We start from the raw sequence: 22847 nt of genomic DNA on the forward strand, positions 1-22847 counted from the left end.
GCTGCCACCGTCGGGGCGCCGGGGGTTGCGCGTAGCGGCCGCGGGTGTGCTCGGGGCAACTGTTGACGGGGCGGGGGAGGACTCCCGTGAAGGCGGGAGGGAAGGCCTCTCCTGGGGGGACGGCGGGGCTAAAGTGGCCGTAAAATCGGTACAGCAGCGCTTCTGGATGTCGCAGGAGCGGCAGGCAGCTTCATGCGTTTTCAAAACGTATTTTGGAATCGGCTGAAGAAAAGTTTAAAAAAAATGCTCGTGACAGTCCCAATGATGATAATATTCTTAAATCTCTGTCTCACTTAATGTTCCCCGCTTGCTCGCTGCTGAAATAATCTCATTGCTTTCAAAAGAGCATATATTTTTCACCTTTGCGTATGCCCACTCAGTCCACATGGCATGTGTTTTCAAACCTATTCCTAGGAGTGGTATAACCAGTCCTGTTATTCTCCTACAAGGACTTTCCCCACCTTTTACTTTTATAGAGGTTTCAGTGTGAATTGTGAAAACCTAGTCCCGGCTTCAAGGAAAAATTCCCTTTGACTTCAGGAAGGACAGATGTGCCTTCGCCTGCGTGTGTTAATGCCAAACAGTGCATTCAGTCTACTAGCTCAAAACGTACTTCTCCCTCTCTCAGTCCTAGGGGCTATTTCTAGTGTTTGTCAGTGTGAGACACTATCAGCACTTTGAGGTTCTTGAGAAAATTAAGAGCCACAGAGCGACAGATCTTCTAAATTGGGATCTTGGAAAGCTTTAGAAAGGTGGGAGATGTATGTCTTTAAGAGTTTTAGTAATAGCCATTGCCCAATGTCTAATTTTGGTCTACAGTAGTAACAAAAATAATAAACGTTAAAAAACTGATGATGCTTTATAGCAAACCATACAAGGAAGAAACTTGAAAAATAAGATTGCATTATTTTTGTTTGAAATACAGAAAAGCCAAGGTAAACGTATTTTGGGCTGAATATTTATTTATTTGTCAAGCAGTGAAAAATACTAAGCACCTCACAGATCCAGACTGATAGAGGTTCCCAACCCACAGAGTTCGAAGGGAATGGACAGAGCTTGGTAAAAACGCTGTAATATTCAGACTAAAATGATTGAGTGTTGGATCACCTTTGAAAAAAATCTAAGCTTGCTTTCTTCCTTTTTTTTCCTTTTCTCCATTATACACTTTCTCTTACCATCTGATTTTACTTTCACTAGTAAAACTGTACTCTTCCCAAAATATCTGCTATTGGGGGTCAAGCAGAAGATGTTCTCAATAATCTCAAGTGGCTAAACAGATAGAGGATATCTGAGTTTGGCTGGGAAAGAGCTCGATCTCTCCTTTTAACTCTGGATAGCTCCAGCCACCTTTTTTTTGGAGGTGAGAACTCCACTGGAAAGGCAGAGCGTTTTCTAGTCCTAGGGGACTGTATTATTTTTTCTTCAGTGTTTGTTCACTTTGTGTTCACTTCCCTGTGAAAAAGCCCAGCTACTTTAAACAGTTTATTGTCTCTTTCATTCTCAGAGAAAAGTGAAAAACAATCCGTCCAATTGCCATTCCTGGTACTATTTATATTGTACTTTTGTCTGGCTCCTATTCAAAATCAATTAAAATATTATAAATAATACAATTCATTGTACATTTAAGCCATAAGTACATTAGTTGCAGTAGAAGGGAAAGTTCTAAGCCAAGTTCATCCTCTAATTACATCAATTGCAACTTCCCTGCTTTCAGTGAAGTTACTTCTGATTAATGCAAAAGAAACTTTAGACCTTGCAACTTCAATGAAAGTTTTGCTTGTTAATAAAATGGGGAATCTGCTTTCTGTTATGTTTCTGAGTTAGTGCAGTTTATCTTCTCTTACCTGGCACGTATATATCCATTGTGCATCATTAAAAAGAGACCTTTCTAACTTAATATTATAAAGAGCCCTAGGGAAGCCTAGGTACATGTGCATAAAGAAATGACAGCTGTTCCATTTCAGATAATTGTAGGGCTCACAATACAGCACTTTAAAAATTAATAAATATGATTATATGATTTTTGTCAGCATTGCCACTGATGATGGAAGTGTTTAATCAACCATCAGGTAAAAAAAAGCACCTCCAGGAAACTTTGTCAGGCTGACAGATGGAGTTGGAGAAAAAGGGGTGACAGCACAGCACCATTTTGTCCACAGAAGAGAGTGTCTACATTGATGCTACCCATTTGGTAAGAAAAGGCCTTATATGAGGTCAGAGGAACACCTCTAGATTAAAGTTTTTTTGCTTGTTTTTTAAATTAACAAACTTGTTTAAAAAGAGGTAAAGGTACTTCAGATCATTGGTTAGCTAGTTTACAGTATTGGGAAATCTGTTTTATTATCATCCAACCATCTTTGTTTTCTCAGAGCCTGATCAAATACCAGTTGGAATTCCACCATCGAGTACAAACTGGGTTGCCTGCTTGTATCATCAGCTACTACTGACATTAATGGGACTTCAGTGCAATCAACAGTACATTTAAATCCTGTCATGTCTTGTGATGTGCTTCACGCATGCAGTCCCCTGTGCCCACACACAGGCTGATTAGTTTAGGAAATATTTGTAAATGACCTGCAGTGTCATTTCAGAAATGGTGTAAGATTTCAATTACACATTTCTTCTTCTAAAGAGAAAAAATACTAAAAAATGAAATCAAATAACAGGCTGGGGCTTTTTCCATGATCCAGGTGATTACCACTGTTGTTGAGTCTGACTTTCAAAACCTGCTCATGTAAACAATCTTCCTTAATTCAATAAGCATACTTAGATACAAGGTTTGGAATTAATATTATGTATTGAGGACTGTATAATAATCACTTATTTTAATACTAAACAATAACTATGTAACATTTGACAGTAATTTGATTTATGAAGTTCAGCAGTGACTGAACAAACTTTTTGGAGGCTCACGGCATCAGAGAATTTGACAAATACTTAGTTATGGAAAGGTTTAGATGAACGTTATATGACTGATTCAAAAGTTGCATAATTTCATTCATGGCATTAAAAGCTTTATTTATTACATCACAAAGTCATGTGATGAAAGTGAGTTTATAATTGTAACAGTCTGTAAAATATATGATCTGATCTGTAAGAGTTAGTACCACAGAGGATTTGAGAACAAGAAAGGAATTAGATACTTTCTTTGCATTTCGGAGCCAGTCTAAAACTCTTTCTCCTGGAAGTAATCCAGTTGACTTCTAAATCGAACTCCTAGTCAGTTTAAGTTTTAAAATAAAGCCTTAGGTCTTCCCCATGTTAATTTTGGGAAGCATTTCTGACTCCTCATTCTTACATAAATAATGCACTATTGTCTGGAGCACATGTGTTAGAAGAATTCGATCAAGCTGGGAAGGAAATTTGGGACCTAAATGTCTATTGAGGCTCCTTTTAACAGAGCATAGGTGTAGCTTTTGCAGTCATATATGAAGACTATTAAGCATATCGTAAGTACACAGGCAGAGAGGCCATTAAACCTATATCTGCTGTTCTTATGAGTTATTTAAAAATTTAAAGTTTTTTCCTATTTAAAGCTATGGATTTTTTCATGTCGTGCTTTCTTCTCACAGGTTTTCTATGATGTTTAGCTGAAATTACTGATTGTTTAAATTTTGTTCCATCTTTTAGGGCAGTATTTAAATAATAAAAAATTTAAATCACAAGTAATGTTTGGTTATTGTTATACCTTTAGCGGTGCAAAAGTTGGGAAATAGTTTAATAGCATCCCAAATCCTTATAACAAGTGAAAAAAAAAAATCTTACTCTTTAGAATAGTAAGCATACATCAGAAAGTGGTGAAAAACATGTTCTGTAATTTGCCAGGGTCAGCTGAACAAAGTTTCTGTACATCTTATGTTAAATTTGGAATTTAAAAAGTACCTTTAAAAGGCAGAAGAAAAAATGGCTTACCAGATGGATGTTTTAATAAAGTGGGGAGCAAAGAGAGGAGAAATATTTAACGGTTTTAGAAGTTGGAGAAAGTGCCATAAAAGATTATCAGAAATTATTTTTCAATATAGCTCAAGTCTTTAAAAAGAAAATTTAACCACATTACTGGAACTAAAATCAAGCAAAACGAGACAAATCGAGCTCTGTTCTGGACTCTCCTGTTTGAAGCTTAGGCCAAGTGTAATGCAGCTAATGCACACACCACCCTTTATAGTAAATTTTAAGCATCCTTGAACACCTAGGTACGGGCATCGATGTTGTCTTTTTCAGGCCCTCCAGGTGAGCTCTGAGCATTCGCTGTCTCCTGCTGTGCCTGGAGGGCATTACAAAGTTCCTGCTCACAACCGCAAACCTGGGGGTGCCCGTGTGTGGGGACAGGCTGTTGGCGTAGAAGGTCACGAACAGGCGGGAGCCACTTTTCATTACACAGGGTAGCTGTTTGTTATCATCAATATTAACAGCACATCCCTTTCAATTTTGAAGAGCAGTTAAAGCATTAAAACCCTGGGTCCTAGGAGGTTCAGTTCTGCAAATGGGAAGCACTTAGGTGCTATTTTATTCAGCAGCACTTGAGCAGGCACCAACAACGGACGTATTCATTTCGGTGCTGACTCTTAACAAGGACAGAGGTTGCTCTTTAAAGAGCAGACGGCATGACACCTGGCAAGCAGAATAAATAATAGTTTTTAAAAATTCCATATAATACAAAAACATGAGTTAAAACAATTCTTGCAGTGCATTAAACATGACTAAGGAAGTACCACAGGGAATGCGGAAGATAATTGCAACAGTAAAGAACTAAACTGCTCTAACGTGCTTTCCACAAAGGGGCACCCCAGCCCATCATGCAAAATTTAGAAAAACTTGGAAACTCTAAGTACAGGTCAGTAAATTGGGATGTTGTAATTATCCCTGAATCCGCAGCCCAGCGGAGGCAAACACATCCTGTGTGTCACAGCGGTGGTGGCCTGGGAGAGGGGTCTCCCCGCAGAAGGCAGCACTCTGCTGTGTCTCCACAGCAGAGAGCCCTCAGGGCAGCAGCTGAGGAGGTCTCCTCACACTCCATAAGTCTTCTTCTCAGGGAACAGTTTCTGACTGACATGTAAAATGTCCTAAGGCCTTCCTAGGTCACACCACCACCGCTCTCACCTTGGAGATGTCTGCTGGGGGCAGGAGCTCCTGGTAGATGCCAGGGCACATGTCCAAAGCCACCCAAGGGCTCAGTTTTGTGCCTCCGTGCTGCTGCTCAGGTGGATCGCCAGGACAGACGAGGCTGCACAACGCAGCATACGCCACTGGTGGCAGCCCTCAGGTATTGTGAGGAAACACACCTCCCTCTCCATGCTTGGGCGAGGTTACCTCACCAACCAGGCAGGTGGTGGCCTGTCCTCCAGGGTTGCCTAGCCCTTACTCCATGGGTACACACCACCTGTTTGCTGCCCCAGCTGTGCCTGCAGTGTCTGCCTCATCAGCTTGAAATGAGCAGTGGGTGAGCTGGTGGTGGCTGGGCGCAGGGTGCCCAGGTGGGGCTTGTTTGCCACAAGTCCTGGCACCTGGAGCAGCGGGGTGGCAAAGGTCTAGGTGGAAGGAGGCCGCCCGTGCTGAGGTGTAATGAGTTTTCTCTACTGCCTGCTGGGCCTGTTGGGTAATTATGAGCCATTTGGTGGGGCTCGCACACTTAAAATCAGTGCTGAAGGACGTTGTGCTGTCTTGTTTCAGTGCTGGTGTGAGGGGGTGTTTGCAGGGGTGCAGGCTCCCAGGTGACTAGAAGCATGGAGAACTTCAAGGCATTAACAGGTTAGTAGTTCTGTTGTGGTTTTTTTTTTTATTAATAAAAAAATTAGCTGGTTTGCTTTCTCAGCTGCCCTACAGAGCAAGTACTCAGTAACCTGGTGCCTTTGGCCTCTCGGAAGCAGCAGCTGTAAGGCCTGGCTCCCCACCTCTCCCTCCTGCAGCAGGCCCCTGGGCTGTTGGTCGTGCAGACTTTGAGCAGGAAAAGCCTTTTGGAGATCTGGGGCAGTTTTCCCGCCTGCTGTAAGGCTATCTTTTGTGAAGCTGATGGACTTTTAACTGGTTTATTGCTCAGCCAGTCCATCTGTCTGAAGAAGACAGACGCTTTCAGGATTTTTTCCCTCAGATGCTTGTAAAACTTTCTTGTGGAACAGTCAGTGAAACTGGTGCCTCTGTGGCCTGTAACTTCTTTGTGAAAAGGAAATATATATTTGATTAGAGCAGGTCAGTGACTGTGAGAGAGAATTGCAGGATTAGGCCCTTCAAATTTTAGCTGAAATCTTGTTACAAGCACAAGACTGAGTAAAGCTCTAGTTTTGCTTGGTAAATGATTTGGCTGTTCTGTTTGATGGGTTTTCAGTTTTTCAAAACATATGGATATTTTGTTTTGGTTACTTACAGTTGTATGCTATTGTACAGTTTTTCTATAAAATAACAGTTAATAAGCATACATACATCATTATGCAAGTTAATTTGTTTTACTTTTCTAAAACAACCCTATTGACAAACTATGAAATACAAAGAACTTGAGCTAATGGCCCAGCAGAGTTGTGTGTTAAGAGGGTAACAGCAACTGTATGCAGTCTGAGCTTAATGTTTCTACAGTGCATGTTTAAAAATGTGTGGCTTAGTTAATAACACTACCGCTTTGCCACAATAAGATATTTCCAACCTGTTATTCAAGAATCTTATTATACTGTTTCTTTAACCCTTGAAGCCATGTGTTGCTCACCTGAGTAATCACCTGCAGGTGCTAGGCATAAACTCATACACAGACTTCTGTTGAAACACCTAGGAGTCTTGTTGGCCTCTTTGCTCAGAGGAGTGTCAGCTTTTTAAAGCCACTCTATGTGTGTATATATTTGATACAATAATCATAAATATTTAGGAGATCAGCACTAGGACCTGGCTCAAAGCGAGGTTGGAATGAGATGGGAACATGGACATGGTTGTGGTTGGTTTCCAGTGGGGTGTCTGTCAGGTCCAGTACAGAAGGGTGCAGAGAGCCACTCTGATGGCGCATACAGTAGTGGGTGTGATCTCGGAATATTTAAAATCAGGAAAAATATTTTTAGTAAACATTTTTTTCTTTAATAATGATACAAGCAGAGCAGAAGTGCACAGCAGCTGCCATATGTAAGACCACAACTTGATTTACTGTTGTGCTATTGGTGATCTACCAGGAGTTTGTTTTGAAGGAAGAAACCCAAAACCTTAGGGATCTGGGTAATGTCCTACAGAGGAATATTTTCTGGTCCCTGCTGTTGATCAGCTCAGACTATGAAGCATGAAATGTAATTATGCTTATTAACTTGGCAGTCATGTCTGCAAACTTGCTCATGCTTCTAAAGTTATTTACTCCTGTGTAAGAAAGATTAACTATGCTATTTTTTCCCTTTGATTTTTCCCATTGCTTTTGTGTAAGTAGACAACGTGCATTGTTACTTATGTCCATTGTCTAATAAATGAAACAGTCATCAGAAAAGGACATAAATGATATAATACACTGTCACCAATCAAACTAAGCAAAAAGCCCCAAACTACTGATTTTTTTAAAAAACAAAACTACAACTCCCCAAAACTTTAGTATTGCATCATTGCAAATGAACACCTTTTTTTGTTTTTTTTTTCCAAGTAAGCTGCTTTTTTTTTTTTTTTAGTTCAAATTATTTATGGACTGACTTAGTTTTAAATCCAGAAATTAAGAATTTTTGAGGGTCAGTGTTCCCTGCTTTTCTTTAAGAATTGTTTTGGGGTGAAGGAATAGGGTTGACCGAGTTATTTTGCACATTCTTATCCATTTTATTAATTTTATCTTATAAGAAATATTGCTGTCAATAGTCACAATATGACTGGACTTTGTGCTTATTTACTTGGGAGAATTAGGTCTGAGATGCTGGTAAATGGTACTAGTTTGTTCTCCTGCTGCCTTTGTCTCTGGGGCTTTAGGGATTTTGTAGGAGATGACAGGAATAGCTGCAGCAATCCTTACATGGAGTTCTCTTCAGAGATTGCTTTATTACTTGTTTTTTTGTGTGTGAGTTTCTTTTCTACAAGGTTTTCCCCATATCTACTGTAGTAGTTTATTACTTGGTTTCTGTTTCCTGTTTATGTACAATGTCGTTTACACCATATGTGGTTTTTAGAGAAGAGTATCTAGAACAGACTGGATGGCTTTATTTTTTATTTGTATTTAGCTTTTTAAATGTTATGCTTTGAATCTAGATAACTTGCTATCTTTTGGATTGCTCTTTTTGTTTTCTATAGAAGTTTATGTATTATACTCATAGGAAGCATGATTAAGAAATTGAATAGGTCTCTTCCAACTTCAATTTCTCCTTCTGTAAATGTAGAGGCTCCTGCAGGATGGCTTCATATAAAGTCAGTCAAAAGTACATGAAATCAAATTTGTCTATCCCATGCGGCTTGGTAGTATAATAATGCTTGGGTTGACAATACTATCAAACATACTACTCTTACTATCTGTTTTTGATACAACTTAGCTAACTCAATCAGTAATTTAAATACAGTATATGCAAAGATATTTTGCTGCAAGTTTCTCGTGTTTTTTTCTGGAGTCCTTCCAAAGGAAAAAGAACCAACTATGCGGTGAACTGTAAAATATACTAGGCCAGGCCTGTTAATTGAGCACCTCTTGCGTTCTGTGTGATCTGAAAAGCAGTATCTTCAAATAAAAAAAAATTAGAAATGGCTTTTCCTTGTAGCTGTCAGCTTTGGCCGAGTCACTTGGTCCATTTCACTAGACTAAACACTTTATCATTAGACTTTGGAGAACGAAAACATTGTCTTTGTCATGAAGATTTAATTCTTGGAAATGTATTCAGGCAGGTTTCATCCTCTGTTACAGTATTTGACTCCTAGCTAACTTGGTTTAGGATTATACTTTTTCTGTTCTAAATCATGCTGATAATACTCACATAAATTGTACTAGCTTTGATAAGGATATAAAAGGACATACTTTTTTCCAAGTTCAAAGAGCTATCCTATGTTTAAAAAAAAAAAAAACAACAAACAAACCTGAAACTACAAAACCTGTACCTTTACTAACTATGTGTGAACCACTTAAAAATCAACACTGAAACCAGTTGGTAAAACTTTGCTTGGAAGTTAAAACTTTTTTCATTTCTAACATAACCTATTCTATTACTTCAAATGTCTTGGGAAAAGAAGAAATGTAGATTTAGGTAAGATAAAACAAGAACAAAATACTTGTTTTGACTGTTTCATGGGAGTTTCAGAGACCGTCTATGCATGCACTATTCTGTGGAATAGTGCATGTCTTTAGAATTTTTTTGAGAAGAGATTCTTTTTTTTAGTTGGAAATGTGTAGATTCTTTTAGTAAATGATAGAAATAGTGACTTTTTAATGAGGTTTTACCTCTTCTTCCTGGTCAGCATGGATTATTTTCTGTAGGCCTCCTCTATGTGTAGCTGTTCAGGTTTAATCTTTATCAATGATTGTTATTTAGTGACCTCAGATCCGTGGTCAGTTTGCTATTGATATCAAAGAAAAGAGGATTGGGCCCCAATGGATTTTTTTCTTGCGTGCCATGCAGCTGATTTGACTTTAAATCCTTGTCCAATATCTGTATACCTCTCATAGTCAGATTTACAGAGTAATTTTATGAATACAGAGGTCAATCTGGAGGACTTGACATACAGGAGATAGGCATTATTTGGTTAGGTCCTGATTCAAATTGCCTGAAACTTGAGGTACATCAAGATACTAATTATCTTATGGGGTCAGATCTTGTAAGCATTGTCAATATTTTGAGTTTTCATCTAATGTGATGAAGGTAGGGGATCTAGAAAAGTGAATTTGAATATACCAGCTCACTGATAAGAATTCATGCTGCTCACAAATGCTGTTCCAGGTTCTAACATTTCTGATCCTTATGTTCCTGATTACTTTCACATCGCACTTTTAATGTTATCTTCACAGTTACAGGAACTAGAAATTTAATTTTTTTTTAAATGGGAGTTGAGATTCTGATAACATTATATGATTCCAGAACCCTAGGAAAAAACCTGTCTGTACCTTGTTCTGGTCTTGTATAGAAAAAAAGCATGACGGTGTTTGTCTGTTCTCATTTATTGACAAGCTTTAAATATGCCCCAAAAGAACTGGGACTGCTGTGTCACTGCACAGGCAGCTGAAATACCAGTACTTGGATTAATGAATCAGGCCTGCTCTCCTCTGTGTCTTTACTTGATTATTGTATCACATTTTACAGGGTAATATTTCCCTGAAGAAGAATTTACAGTCAGTAAATAACTTGAGACAAGGATAAGGTTTATCCTACAGAATAACTCTTCCTTGTTGGTAGTTCTGAAATTCTAGCTAAAAGTGCCTCAGTCTTCACATTTTGAATGTCTCTGGCATCTAGAAATCTCATTATATAGAACCAAAGCAGTAAAACCAACTATGCTTGGGTTTAGTAATGTTTTAAACAGTCAGTGGAAGACTTTACTTGTAATTCTTGAGTGTTCTTGCATGAAAGTACTGTGAGTACAATTATGGTGAAGTCTCTCTCTCAAAAGTATACATATTGTATCTTGGTCTGTCCCTAGTTTCTGAATGTAAGTCTTGATTGTAAGAGAAACTTAAAACCAAGTGCTGCATTGGTATCATCAACATTGATACTCCTTACTACCTGGGAGCACGGTGCAGATGAGGACACTGTTGTGCTGCAGGATGTTCTAACGTGAGATAATACAGTTTGTATCTCAATGTTTGCAGTCTGACAAAGGGCTTCTCTCTGATTTAACAGCTTTGTTATCAGCTGTTAAACAGGCCTCCTTGCTCAAGGTTACTAACCTGTGCAGAGAGGTAGACGTAAATTTTGTACAAGCTTCTCAGCCATCACAGCTCACACATGGGCATTGAGGTTTTTATTAATGCTGTTAAATCCAGTAAAACCTCTCTGTTAGAACCTGCCACATACTTATTGTCATAATAGGATGTAATGAAAGAAGAGGGGTATGGGGATAAAAGAGGTTTGGGACATAATGCAAGTCACCCAGTCATTCAGTTTTCTTATGTGTATATTGCATGGTTCAACAATACTAATGTTGTCAGGAACAGTATTTTGTTCTCTTATGTATCTTTCCTCATCACTTTCCCAAATGCCACCAAAATAAAGTTCCTGCCTGCTTTTCCACAAACAGTTAGGGGTAGAGTTCCACTTCACATCTTGATGACTTTCAATTTTTACCAAGTTCTTGTTGAGGTTTTCCTCAAAAATGCCTCTTTTTTCCAATTAAATGTATTAACTTCCCTATACTGTGCTTACTGTACCTTTTAGTCTCTGCTCCAGAGATGTAATACCCTTCTGCAAAAGGTAGTTCAGTTCTCTAGCATAAGTGGGTAATCTGATATCAGATGGCAGGAAAAACAAAGCATGTTGTTGCATCTCTGTTGAATGGCATGCTTCTGGGTCTTAACTGTCTGATTGCTCCAGGATCCCTGTGCTTTCTTTCTCCTAGTGTAGCAGTCCCAGAAAGAGATATGAACTGGAAACTTCCAAAATCTGCTTGAAAGAAGTGATTATAGCAGCAATGAGTTGTACTTTAAAAAACACTTTCCATATTGCTAATCCCTCCTGTGGCTCTGGTTCTCCATAGTGTCCATTAAGGAACACAGGATTGATAGCTCATCATTAAATCTGTTCCAAACACTGGCAGCTGTCCTGTATATATCCAATTCAGACAGGTTCACAAGCCCCTGTCCTGTGTGCTGCCACACACTGCAGGTCCAACAGCTCTTTGTGTATTAATCTTGAGGCCTGTTGAAAAGGCAAAGACTACATATGCCACAAGAATGTAAATTACAATGAGATTAAAATACCCACTACAGTGAACCTTGCTACTTAAACAAAAGAAACTTTCAGATAAACATGAATGCATCTTCCCAATTTTTATCCCAGACCTCTGTTTTGTCTTACAACAATGTACTTCTCTTAATTGAGCGTATTCAGATAAATGAATTGCAACTTGCTTTTGCTCTGTCTGACAGCTGTCCTTTTTCAGTAGAACTCTGCCTTGAAGGCTTGCTACTTTTATAAGGCCCACAGGATGTAAATCAACAACAATATTACTAGTCAAGGCATGCTATTTCAGTGTTTCCCCATGTACTTCGTTTTGCTTTGAACAAAAGTAGTAGAGCAGGGACTGTCTCTTCAGTAACACAAAAGATTTATCAATATTTCAGCAACAGTAGCTATTTCTAAACAGTAGTTCAGATGTTACCAAGATGTAGTTGAAGAAATAGTCTAATTTATTCACTGGTGGAGCCTACTGTGTGATAATTGCACTGCATCTTACTTTTTTCTGTTGTAGAAGAACCATCCCTTTCTAGGCAGGATTCTCCACAATGTAGAACAGTTCAGCTTCTATTGAAGCTGATATAAAAGTATTTAGAAGCATGTGGAAAGATCACAGGATCAGACAGGTCTGGGTCTGTGATGCCATTATTAAAAACCATTCATCATGGGGGTTTTTGTTCTCCTAAGGAAGTTGGGCACAAATAATTCAAGGGAATCTCATCAAAGCCCTATCAAAAACTGCGTATTAGTAATCTGGTCTTTATGGAAGCAAGGACTGTTTAATATACTCCAGAGGCAGAAATAGGTCTAAGGAAGAAGAACAACTCCTAATGAAGTTATAGAATTAAAATGGTTCTTTATTATACTATTTTCTTTGTTCTAAGAGCTTGATACTCTGTGGTAGAAGAGCTCTATAAACTCTATATGACTATCACGGTATTAATTTCTTGTGGTTGAAAGGTATGAAAAACTGCAACAAGTAATAAAATAGCCAAATGTATATGTTAATCATTATGATGAGTGAATGCAGAGCATTTCTAAATCATGTCTCTTGAGGTGACTAGATCAGTCTATTTCTATAGCTTCTGCAATTCGTCAACAGGGAACTAAAAATAGAAATAAAATTGCCAGGAAAAAAAAGATGTCAGTTTTTAGCATCAGTGAAGATCTAATGAATTATCTCGTCTTCATCACAATCAAATCTTAGATTAAGGACTGTATGGACTGTTTTCATCACCCAAGACAAATATAGACATTATTTCACAGCCAGTATTGTCTAAACTTTTGGAAACAAAACTTTTGCTTATTTTTGTGGAAGAGCTTATTTCCCTTCTGCTAGGGGAGTCAGAACTGGCTGTAACTACTGTCTGTAGCATAAAGGCTAACTTTACCCTGGAGGAACAGAGCTGCTGCCAGTAAATAGCAGTATTTCCTTTCCTGGCTGATAGAAGTGCTGTTGAAGACTATTCTCTACCAAGATGAACAAAGAAGCTGTTAGCACTACCTTTTCTGAACTTTGAGTCACTTTGTGATTTGCAGTTTGAGTTGTACTGTTCCAGAGAATGGATTTCCACACACTGCCATGTAAACAAATGACCCATATTTGGTTCAGTTCTCTTTAGGTTTTTTGTCAATCTATATTGAAAGTAATTTTTCTGTTAAGACTTGAGTTTTGCTCTCAGCTGTTTGCTTACTACAAATGTTAATGTATTTAAGGAAAACTTAAGACTGTTTAATGATCAAAAATGATATAAGCTCCTCTTACTATTCTGGCAAGCATAGAAAGTTGTATGAAAAGATATTTAATACACTTCTGTTTGTATATACAGTAATCTTTCTCCAGATGTAACTAGCGGTGTGTATCTTGCAGAGGAAGGTTAAAGAAACTGCAAATCGAAACAATATACTCCTTGAGTCATGTCTTGAGCTAAGCTATATGCTGAGAAATATACTGGCATGTGGAGGAGCTTTTTTTTTTTAAAATAGGGCCATTCCTGTACTTAATTTTCCAAGAGGAGCTGCGGTTTTATTGTATTTCTTTGATAAAGCATTTGTACCCCATTGGAATACTAGCAGCATAACCAGTCTGATGTACTAAATTTTAAAGTGCAGCAGATGGAAGTGGGGCCAAAAAGAGTCTTTATCTACTTGACAGAGAAACCGTGAGTGTCTACAGAATAAGGATGTGAAGTGGCAGCATGGTCTAGCATAAGGTGTATGTATGATCACATTACTAACACTAGATACCAGTCTCTGCTGGGTGTCATTCAGTAGAAGAGTTCTATAAAGCGATGGCACTATTTTTTAAATGGTGATCAAATTTAACTTGATCTCAAGATGTAATATTGTCACCCTATGTGTATTTTTTCACTACTAATTAGGTTTTTGAAGATGGTCGTTTACCATCTTTTACAATATATTGCATTCTGAAATTCCTACAAGTATTAAAGCTCCTGGGTTTTCATGAAGACATGAGAAACTACTTCTAGTGCTTTAGTGTAACATGTGTTATGTCAGTTGCCTCTAAACCAGGTTTCAAATCTGAAGAAGAACTGTCTAAGTGCAACTTAAGTAAATTTTTTTTAATGCATTGGGAATAGCAGTACTACTACTAAGACTTTAGTACCTGAATAGTTTGGGGGATAAAAATATACTCTATGTGCAGCACTGTGACCCCACATACAATAGGAATGACAAAAAGAAGTATGAAGCAATTCTAGTTTTAATAAAAGATTTGGATTTTGTGTTGAAAAATGAAGTTGTCTTTGAGTGTGATGCAAGTATTTATTTCTTATGTACATCCCTAAATAAGTATGTGTAACCTTAAGCACATCCATTACCTTAGAAAGAATTTAAAATAACAAAATACTTGCTGCTGTTACTAATAACAAGATGCTCTTTGAAGTATCTTTACTCTTCAACATATGTTATAAACATTTTTATTATTTGGTTGCAAGAGATTGATTTCTGTCATTCTATTGTAAGATGGGTCTTATGCTCACATTGTCTTCTGTTTTGTTTTTTTTTTTTGAGAAAGTGCATGCTTTGTGATCAATAGGATTACACTGCAAGCTTATTCAATCATGATTTAGAGATTTTAGGTAAGGATTAATTTAAACAGATAAAAGTCTATACAGTTAATTATGCATTAACACTCCAAAAAACCTAAATGCAAGTGGGTACAAAAGCATATGAAATCATGCCTAAAAAATTTTATGTAACAACAATAAAAAAACTTGCTGATAATATTAGATACAATTCTTGGCCAGCAAAATTTGAAAATAGACAAAACTACAAGAAATTATACTTGCAAAATTCTTGAATAAATGATTGCTATTTGACATGTAAAGCATAAGGGTAAACATTTATTGTGGGGATTCAGTTGCACTGTTAACACTAATGAGTTGTGTTGTTAAATTTGCCCCTTAGAGTGGTACAGATTAATGAAAAAATACTCTAGTTGATGTATACTATATTTCAGGAACTTTCAGACTACCCAGATATTTGCCCATACATTTTCAGCCTGCTCCAGGATGATTTAGTTGGATGTTAGTATTGTGAGGCACTCTCCATAAAGTCTTTTATTGTTTCATAGTTTACGTAGTGTGAGTATAGCAGCTTGACAAACACAAATTTAAAGTGTCACAACTTTTATATAGCATTTCCATCTGAAATTGATTCTTCCTGGTATTTCTCATGTACTAGTTACAAGGTGGTATAGCTTGTAACTTATGATGCACAAGAAAATTCAGAAGTGCTCATTTGGTGCAGATACCAGGCAGTGAAGAGTAAGTACAGATCAGTGGAGCAACTTGAATGTAAGCACACCTCAATCATTGATCAAATTGAGTTGGCATAAACTTCTGAAAAACAGATAAAGACTTAGGATGAATATAGTGTCATGCTGATATGCTCCTTATTTTACATTAAAGTTCTAATTCTGCAACTGTCCATGCTGTATATGGCTAATGGACACCCTTGCTCCACGCAGGGGTAAACATGGTGACTTCATAGCCAGGGATAGTCTAGAAATTGGTACATACTAGATCTGTGTGGCACATTCTCAATTAAGGTGGCACAGCACTCTTTGCAGCTTGTTATCCTTTCATACAAACCCCAACATTTGCGTGTTTCACACACACTATGAAAACATAAGTCTGGTGAACTGCGAACAGCTCTTTCATTAGTGTGCACCTTGGAGGAGCTATGGTGTGTGCACAGATGATCTGGGGCCCTCACCAGTGCCTGCAAGGGACATGTAGTTACCCACAGCTTCGCTGTTAGGAAAGTTTATTGGCAGCAATATAGCGAGACAGTGACCAATTGGTATCTGTTAAGATTGAAGAAACTGAAAACTGCCTGTGAACATGTAGTGGGCAGGAACCATGTGACAGCTTTAGCCACTGATAGTTTCCTTATCTGTGTTGAAACCTGTCAAAGCCAGGGCAAGGTGGTCCTGACCATGTATGGCCAGTGCCAAGGCCTATGTTGCTGTCATGGAGCTGTGGAAGGACCCTCTACTTACAGTGGCCCCAGAGCCAATAAAGAAGACACAGTCATGGTGCTGAGCTCTGGATGTAAGGAGTTTGGGCCTTGACAAAGCACAAAGTGTGTTATGCAGTCTGTCTCATTTTTTTCCTCCTCTCTTATTTGTGTTCCTCATATGTTGAATTTGTCTTAATTTTCCATGTTTTCCTGGTAGCTGCTTTGGTAGTGATTGTTTAGGTAGGTCTTTCTTCTAACTGAGGTATAAATGTGGGACTTTAGTGAATACAGTTCTGTAATGGTAAACCTTGTACTGATCCTCTGAGAAAACTATTTTTCGTAGTATCATAACTGAGGAAAAGCAGCTAATAAAGAATGGGGTAATAACAGAGAAGCAACAACATAACACTACTGAAAATACTATATAAAGACATTGAGAAAATGAAGTGCTTTGCTGCCTGAAGAAAGCTTAGATCTATGACGTGCATGTTAATGCTTCCTTATTTTCTTTTGAAGGATCGCCGCTTTAATGATGAGATTGACAAACTGACTGGATACAAGACAAAGTCACTCTTGTGCATGCCCATAAGAAACAGTGATGGAGAGATTATTGGTGTTGCCCAAGCAATAAATAAGACTCCTGGAGGTGCCCCTTTTTCTGATGATGATGAAAAAGTAAGATTACCTTTACTTTTGTATTTTTTTAATTTCTTTTGTAACTCAGTAGAATCTTTTAAAGATATTTAATCCAAATAAGTAAATGGCACAGCACTTGTGTTAATTATGGTTTTCTATAAGTGCTTAACATAAAATGTACATTTTTGTTGTTCTCAACATAAAACATGTATCTGTTCTGTAAATGTGGGAGATCTTGTGGCTGGAACTTCAACTTCATGGTCTCTAAATCTTATGTAGACTTTTCTCATGTAGATCTTAATAGGAAGACTTATTTATTTTTTAAAACTTACCTGTAAGAACAAGTTCAGGGAGGAAAACTATCAGAGACACTCTTAAGCTTGCTGACTTTAAAAATCACCACCTTCTCTTAGTGTTCTTCATGAGTTAAATAACTGTAGCATAGGCAAAGGAAATTTTATTTTAGAGGAGATTATGCATATACAACTTTATGCTACCGTAAAATATGGGAGACTTGCAAATACCCATCAAAGGACAAAGAAGGCAGGAAGAGGGCACTAGGTGTGTATATGAAGTGAAATGTGGAGAGTAAAGTGAGCTCAAAGGCAGAAGAATAGAGGGAGCTGCAAGGAGGGGACTTGAATTAAAGAAAACAGGGGAAAATAGGAATTGGTGCTGTTGAAGGCAGATGCATACAGCTGAGTGTGGAGGGAAAATGTGTGTGAAGCCAAAAGATGACTGGGGAAGAGAATGGTAGAGGGCAGCAAGCTGGGGAGTAACAGAACAGTAAATCTCTCTGCCCGGGAGAGAGAAACGGAGTCTCCTTCAAGCATGTAACAGGGAAATACACTTCTGTGTATTAAAATAGTATTAAATCTCATTTTTGTGGAAGTGTAGTTAGAGGCAGAATTTGCCCCTGAAAGCTCTTTATGTTGATTCAAAGGCAGTTAATGTTTCATGCAGAGCCACTGTTGGTGTATTACATACATGTTGACATGTCTGTGCTGTGACCAAAAGGGGTGTTAAGTAATGCCAATTGGAAGGGGAAAATTGTGTTGCATTGATTCATCTAAATAGATGGAGATAATTTTTAGAATCAAGATAGCTTGATGTGAATGAAATGCATCATAAAGCTAAACTAACAGTGGCTTATAAAGGCTGTGAAATATTGCATAAATCAAACTCATCTTCCATAGAAACCATAGTAATTGTATTTGAGTACTACTAGAAGTTGCTATTACATTATTAACTTTACTTTTTATATATTTACAGCAATACATTTAGATCATTGTGCATAACCATTTCATAGTTTGAAACAATTGCTTTGTGGGAATAAGAATATGAATCTTTATATGAATTATGTCTGTTAACAGAACCATACTCTGGTTTTCTGTGCAGTGGGATTAATTCAAAATTGAATTACTTTTTGAAGTTTCAGTGTGTGAAGGAACCTTTTGCAGTCCAGGTAGGAAAATCTTTGCCAAGTGACATCTTAATAAGTGGGTACATTAAAGTTGAGAGTAAAAAGGAGTACTGATTATTTTTATACTTTGTGTTGGTTATCAGATATGTCTTTCAATAGAAACAATTATGAGCAAATATTTCTTTTTATTAGATTATTTAGCATAGCACAACTTTGCTTAGCAGCACCTACTTACACTTGAAGAGCCAGCTTGCTTGCTGTGTACCAGTGTTTGCTTTTGGTGCTTTTTCTAAATCTGTTTCAACATTATATTCTGATCTGATGTGCTCTTGAGCTACTTGTTAACTTCTTGTTAAGCTTCAGGCTTCAGAGTCTCATTAAGACCTAGCCATTTGGATCCAAGTTGAAAGACGAGACATGTTTGGATTATAATATTCTTTAAAGTACATTCAACAAATAAAAGGAGTGGAGGATAAATTAGGCTAATGGTAAGAAAGCTTATGGTTTGACAGACTAATGATACAGATGACTCAGTTCCCCAGTTCTACATAGTACTGTAGAGTGAGCTTTTAAAAAAACTTCTATAAATGCTAACTAACTGCAGTTACTCTTCACACCAACACTATTAGTAACTTTATTGAAAAATTAATTACAAGAACAATACTCGTTGCAGTGTGTATGTATATTTGGCATCATCTTTTGGTTAGATATTTTCTTCTGAACATGTGTTGAGTAACAAGGAAGAAAGTCAGTCCTATCTCTGGCAGTATCACCTATTCTAGCACCACATTAAAGACAACTTCTCTCTTCTGTATAAAGCTTTTAAAAACTTTTTTCCATAAAAATAATTAGCTTTAGATTTCTGTTTCTGCAAGGTGTCTGTGTAACTGATTCTGCATAGTGATTTAGTTTGAATTAAACAACTTTAAAAATAACTCAATTTTCAGATGCTGCTTTTTTGGACATCTGGAGTGACCCAGTACTTAATTTAAGTTATCTAAACTTGAGTAACCTTTAGTTTGCTTCTGAATTACTTCTGATTCTTGAAAATCTTGGATGTTGAATATTGATTTATTAGCATACAATACAAATCTGGCAGTATATGCTACAATGGGTAGCCAAATGCAAATTAAACAAAATGAGACCTTCTCTGAATATGCTTTTTTCTGCACTTTTTATTAGTACTCTATGTGTCTGAGTAATGGGAATTTGGTTTAAAATGCAGCCTTTATCATGGATGTGACATTTGATTATCATACATTCAAATAGCAAAACAACTGTGTACATGTGAATTGTGTATTACATGACCATATTAATGTAAATATTTGATGCCAGTACTTAGGCTGTGGCATTTGCTTCCGTTCAGTGACTGCTAAATACTAAAATCAGCAAGTTGCCTGTACTTTAATTGCCATCTTTATTTTTCCTAGTTATTTATATCACTGTTATAATTATAAGCCTGTATATTAGAACTCTTCAAGACTATATTAATGGGTTCTGACATGTAGAATTTATGGGAAAATAAATGAGAACATAACCATTACCATGCCCTGTAATAGATCTTATATTTAATGAGGCCTGGCAATCTGTGTGCTGTTACTTCCAAATCTGTGCTTTTAAGTTTCTTCACTCACTGGTAACCTAGAAAGCATCATATACCTCTGGGAAGCAAGAGAGCACACGCTTCCAGGGGAATGTCTTGCAGAATTAGCAAACAGGTTTTTTTATTGTAATATCAGCAAAAGTCGTTGTGAGGAAAGAGGGCAAGTGAAAACTGGGAAATCCTTCTCAAAATAAGAAAAGATCTACCTGGGTATTGAGGTGCTTTGTGCAGAAAAGCCTCATGAGTAGCTGGCAAAAGATGTAAATTCAACTTTATGTTGATGTTACAATTTCCAACAACTAGCAGCTTCAGAATGCTTAGAAAATGAAAATGTAAATTATTCCTCTTCCTGCCCCCCAAGCCCTCTCAAAGAAATGTCAGTATCATTTAAGTCTGACTCTTGTTTGCCAGTGTCTATCCTCTTAATATTGTGTGAAGCAATTAAAATCTGTTGGGTTTTTTTACAAAGCTACAAGACTATATTGTATAATGAAATGTCACTTGGGGGCACTACTGTCTTGAGTCAATAGGAAACAAAGAATTATGTTTTCAATTAGAATTAAGTAGAGGCTAGCATCATTTTTATGTACTCTTAGTTATTTTCAGGAAGTTAAGAGCAAATAAAATATTTAAGATTTGAAGATTTTTTAGTACTCCCAAGCTGTAACCAAGTTTATATTTTGCAATATGTGAAATGGAGTATTAGATTTCAAAGTTTTTCTCGTTTTGTTTTTCATGGCAAATTTTCAGGTTTTTCTTTTACGTCTCTGACCATGGTGATAATAACACAGCACTAATGATGAGTCTAAGTGAATTTTCCACATGTAATGATTGTTTCCCACTGCCAAATTTCTTTTCTCCTTTTGGTGTAAGGGATGTTTCAGCCAATTCATTGTTTAGGTGCAGAACTAGACTTGACAGCCACTACCATGAGAGAAAAATGTTCTGTCTCATAATGTGTTTTGTCTCCCCAACATCAGCGACTCAGTTGAACAGACTGATTTCAGACATTTCCAGTTTGATACAAACAATAGTAGAATACCTTATTGGTTTTGTATAGCAGCCATCACTACTGTATTATGTTGTATAATTGGTAACTTTTTGGGAAAATAGGCTGGTGATATACTTTTACATGTATTTTGCAAATGAAGACACCAGTTCACCTGTATAGACATAGAATAGGAAGATTAAAACCCCAAACCCTTGAAAAGAACTGTGTACCCTGCATGCATTCCCACTACTGTCCTGAAGATTCATTTAAGTATTTGTGCTGTTTGCTGGTGAGTCATACTTGTTCCAGGACTAGTGAGAAACTCAGCCTAACAAGAGTTTGACAGTCTGTAGTTTAGATTATTGTATGGCTTTTAGAGTCTTCTGAGATGTGGTGCCAAAACAAATCTAGTCTGTCATCAGAGAGACTTGACAAACACCAGCAGCAGCTCCACAGTCACTTAAACTGGTGTCCTGGTTCTCTCTGGCTCTGATGTCCTCCTAGCCTGAAAGAAGTGAATTGACTAGGACAGCCAGTTTGAATTGAATCCTGCTTGACTTACTGAAAAGCAGTAGTTTGAATGCAGTGAGACCTCTCCTGGGAGGGGAAAGGAAGAACTGCATTTTGTTGTCTGTGCTCTGAGGATAGTTTTATTAAGAACTATATACATCCAGATTCCAGGATCCAGCTGGTGTGTGTTTGGTTTGTGAGGGCCTGAAGATATGGTTCTTTCATGTTCCAACATTTCTATTTCTTACATTCCTAAAAGCAGCCCTGTGATTCTAAACTGCCCAATTTAATGTGCTTGTCTTGGTCCATATTACTTAAGGTTTAAATATGTTCTATACTGGGTCTCCCATAGTGATGAATGATTTGCAGGGATTTTGCTATACCTGCTGATTTGTTTTCTGTGAGTTTTTACATGATGGGCTTAGAGTCACACTGGCAGGTAGCAATTTCAAAGTTAGTTAGGGTGGTTTCTTTATCTTAGGGAAGTAATCAACTGTAAAAAAAAAAAACTATGAGGGAAGGGAGTGATCCAGAACAGGCAAGTATCTCTGACTGTTGTGAAAATGATGACCCCAGCTCTGAGTGTGTGGAATTTACAAAAGTCACCTGAAAATTATTTTGATGGGTCCACTAGAAAGGAACACAAGAAACAAATTAGGTAAAGATTTTCTTGTTTCATATATTGCAGTATGTGATGACCTCCTGCTAAAATCTAGCTTGGTTCTCTGAAAATCTGCATGACAGTGAGACTCCAAAAACTATTATTTAAAATTGGCATAATCCTCAAAGGTGTCATGTGGCCTGTATGTCACTTGCATCCCAATGCAAGAGACAAATTCACTGAAAGAAGGCAGAAAATAACAAAGACATTTGAAGGATGAAGGTGCTGAAGCACTACAACTATCTGGGAAACTCTAATGGTCTATTAGGCACAGTTCTCAAAAAGTACTTGCTACACAAATCTAAATTAAAATAAATCAGAGTAACTGAACTCTGTGGCTCGGGGAGTTTAAAACAATTTGTCACTAGAATATCTGTTTTATCAAGGCAGCTTCACACCACTGATTTGCAACCAACAGCACCAAATGACTGCATTGACAAATGCTTGAATGGATTTTGCCTTGCATATGTTCAGTCGTGCTTTCGAGTTAAGCTAAAAGTCTAGATTTCTTTTTAATTACAGAACTCTATAAATGTGCTTGAAACTTAACAAAAGCATATCTGTATAAATACCTCTGTTTTGAGACTGGCAGTTAATATTTGAATTGGGCATCTTTATCTCTGAGGTATGGAAACATGTCTAAGATGTGTCTTGCAGTGATATTTTAGTGAACTATGTATTTTTTCCAAATATAAATGTGTATTTTCCTAGGCTCAGGGGCTACTTTGTTG

The 22847-nt window shown here is 37.4% G+C and overlaps 1 protein-coding gene across 1 annotated transcript in view; it reads left to right on the top strand.

Annotated features, from left to right (window-relative positions):
- Positions 1 to 22847, top strand: part of PDE11A (phosphodiesterase 11A) — a gene marked incomplete at its 5' end in the record, with an annotated part of 141550 nt that overhangs the window by 782 nt on the left and 117921 nt on the right. The window contains one exon of the mRNA XM_010569299.1: positions 16809 to 16967. Within this exon, the coding sequence (XP_010567601.1) occupies positions 16809 to 16967 (159 nt within the window). The remainder of the gene's footprint in view (positions 1 to 16808; positions 16968 to 22847) is intronic.

Source organism: Haliaeetus leucocephalus, unplaced genomic scaffold (genome assembly GCF_000737465.1).
Source record: "Haliaeetus leucocephalus isolate CR32 unplaced genomic scaffold, Haliaeetus_leucocephalus-4.0 Scaffold1, whole genome shotgun sequence".
Taxonomy (NCBI): Eukaryota; Metazoa; Chordata; class Aves; order Accipitriformes; family Accipitridae; genus Haliaeetus; species Haliaeetus leucocephalus.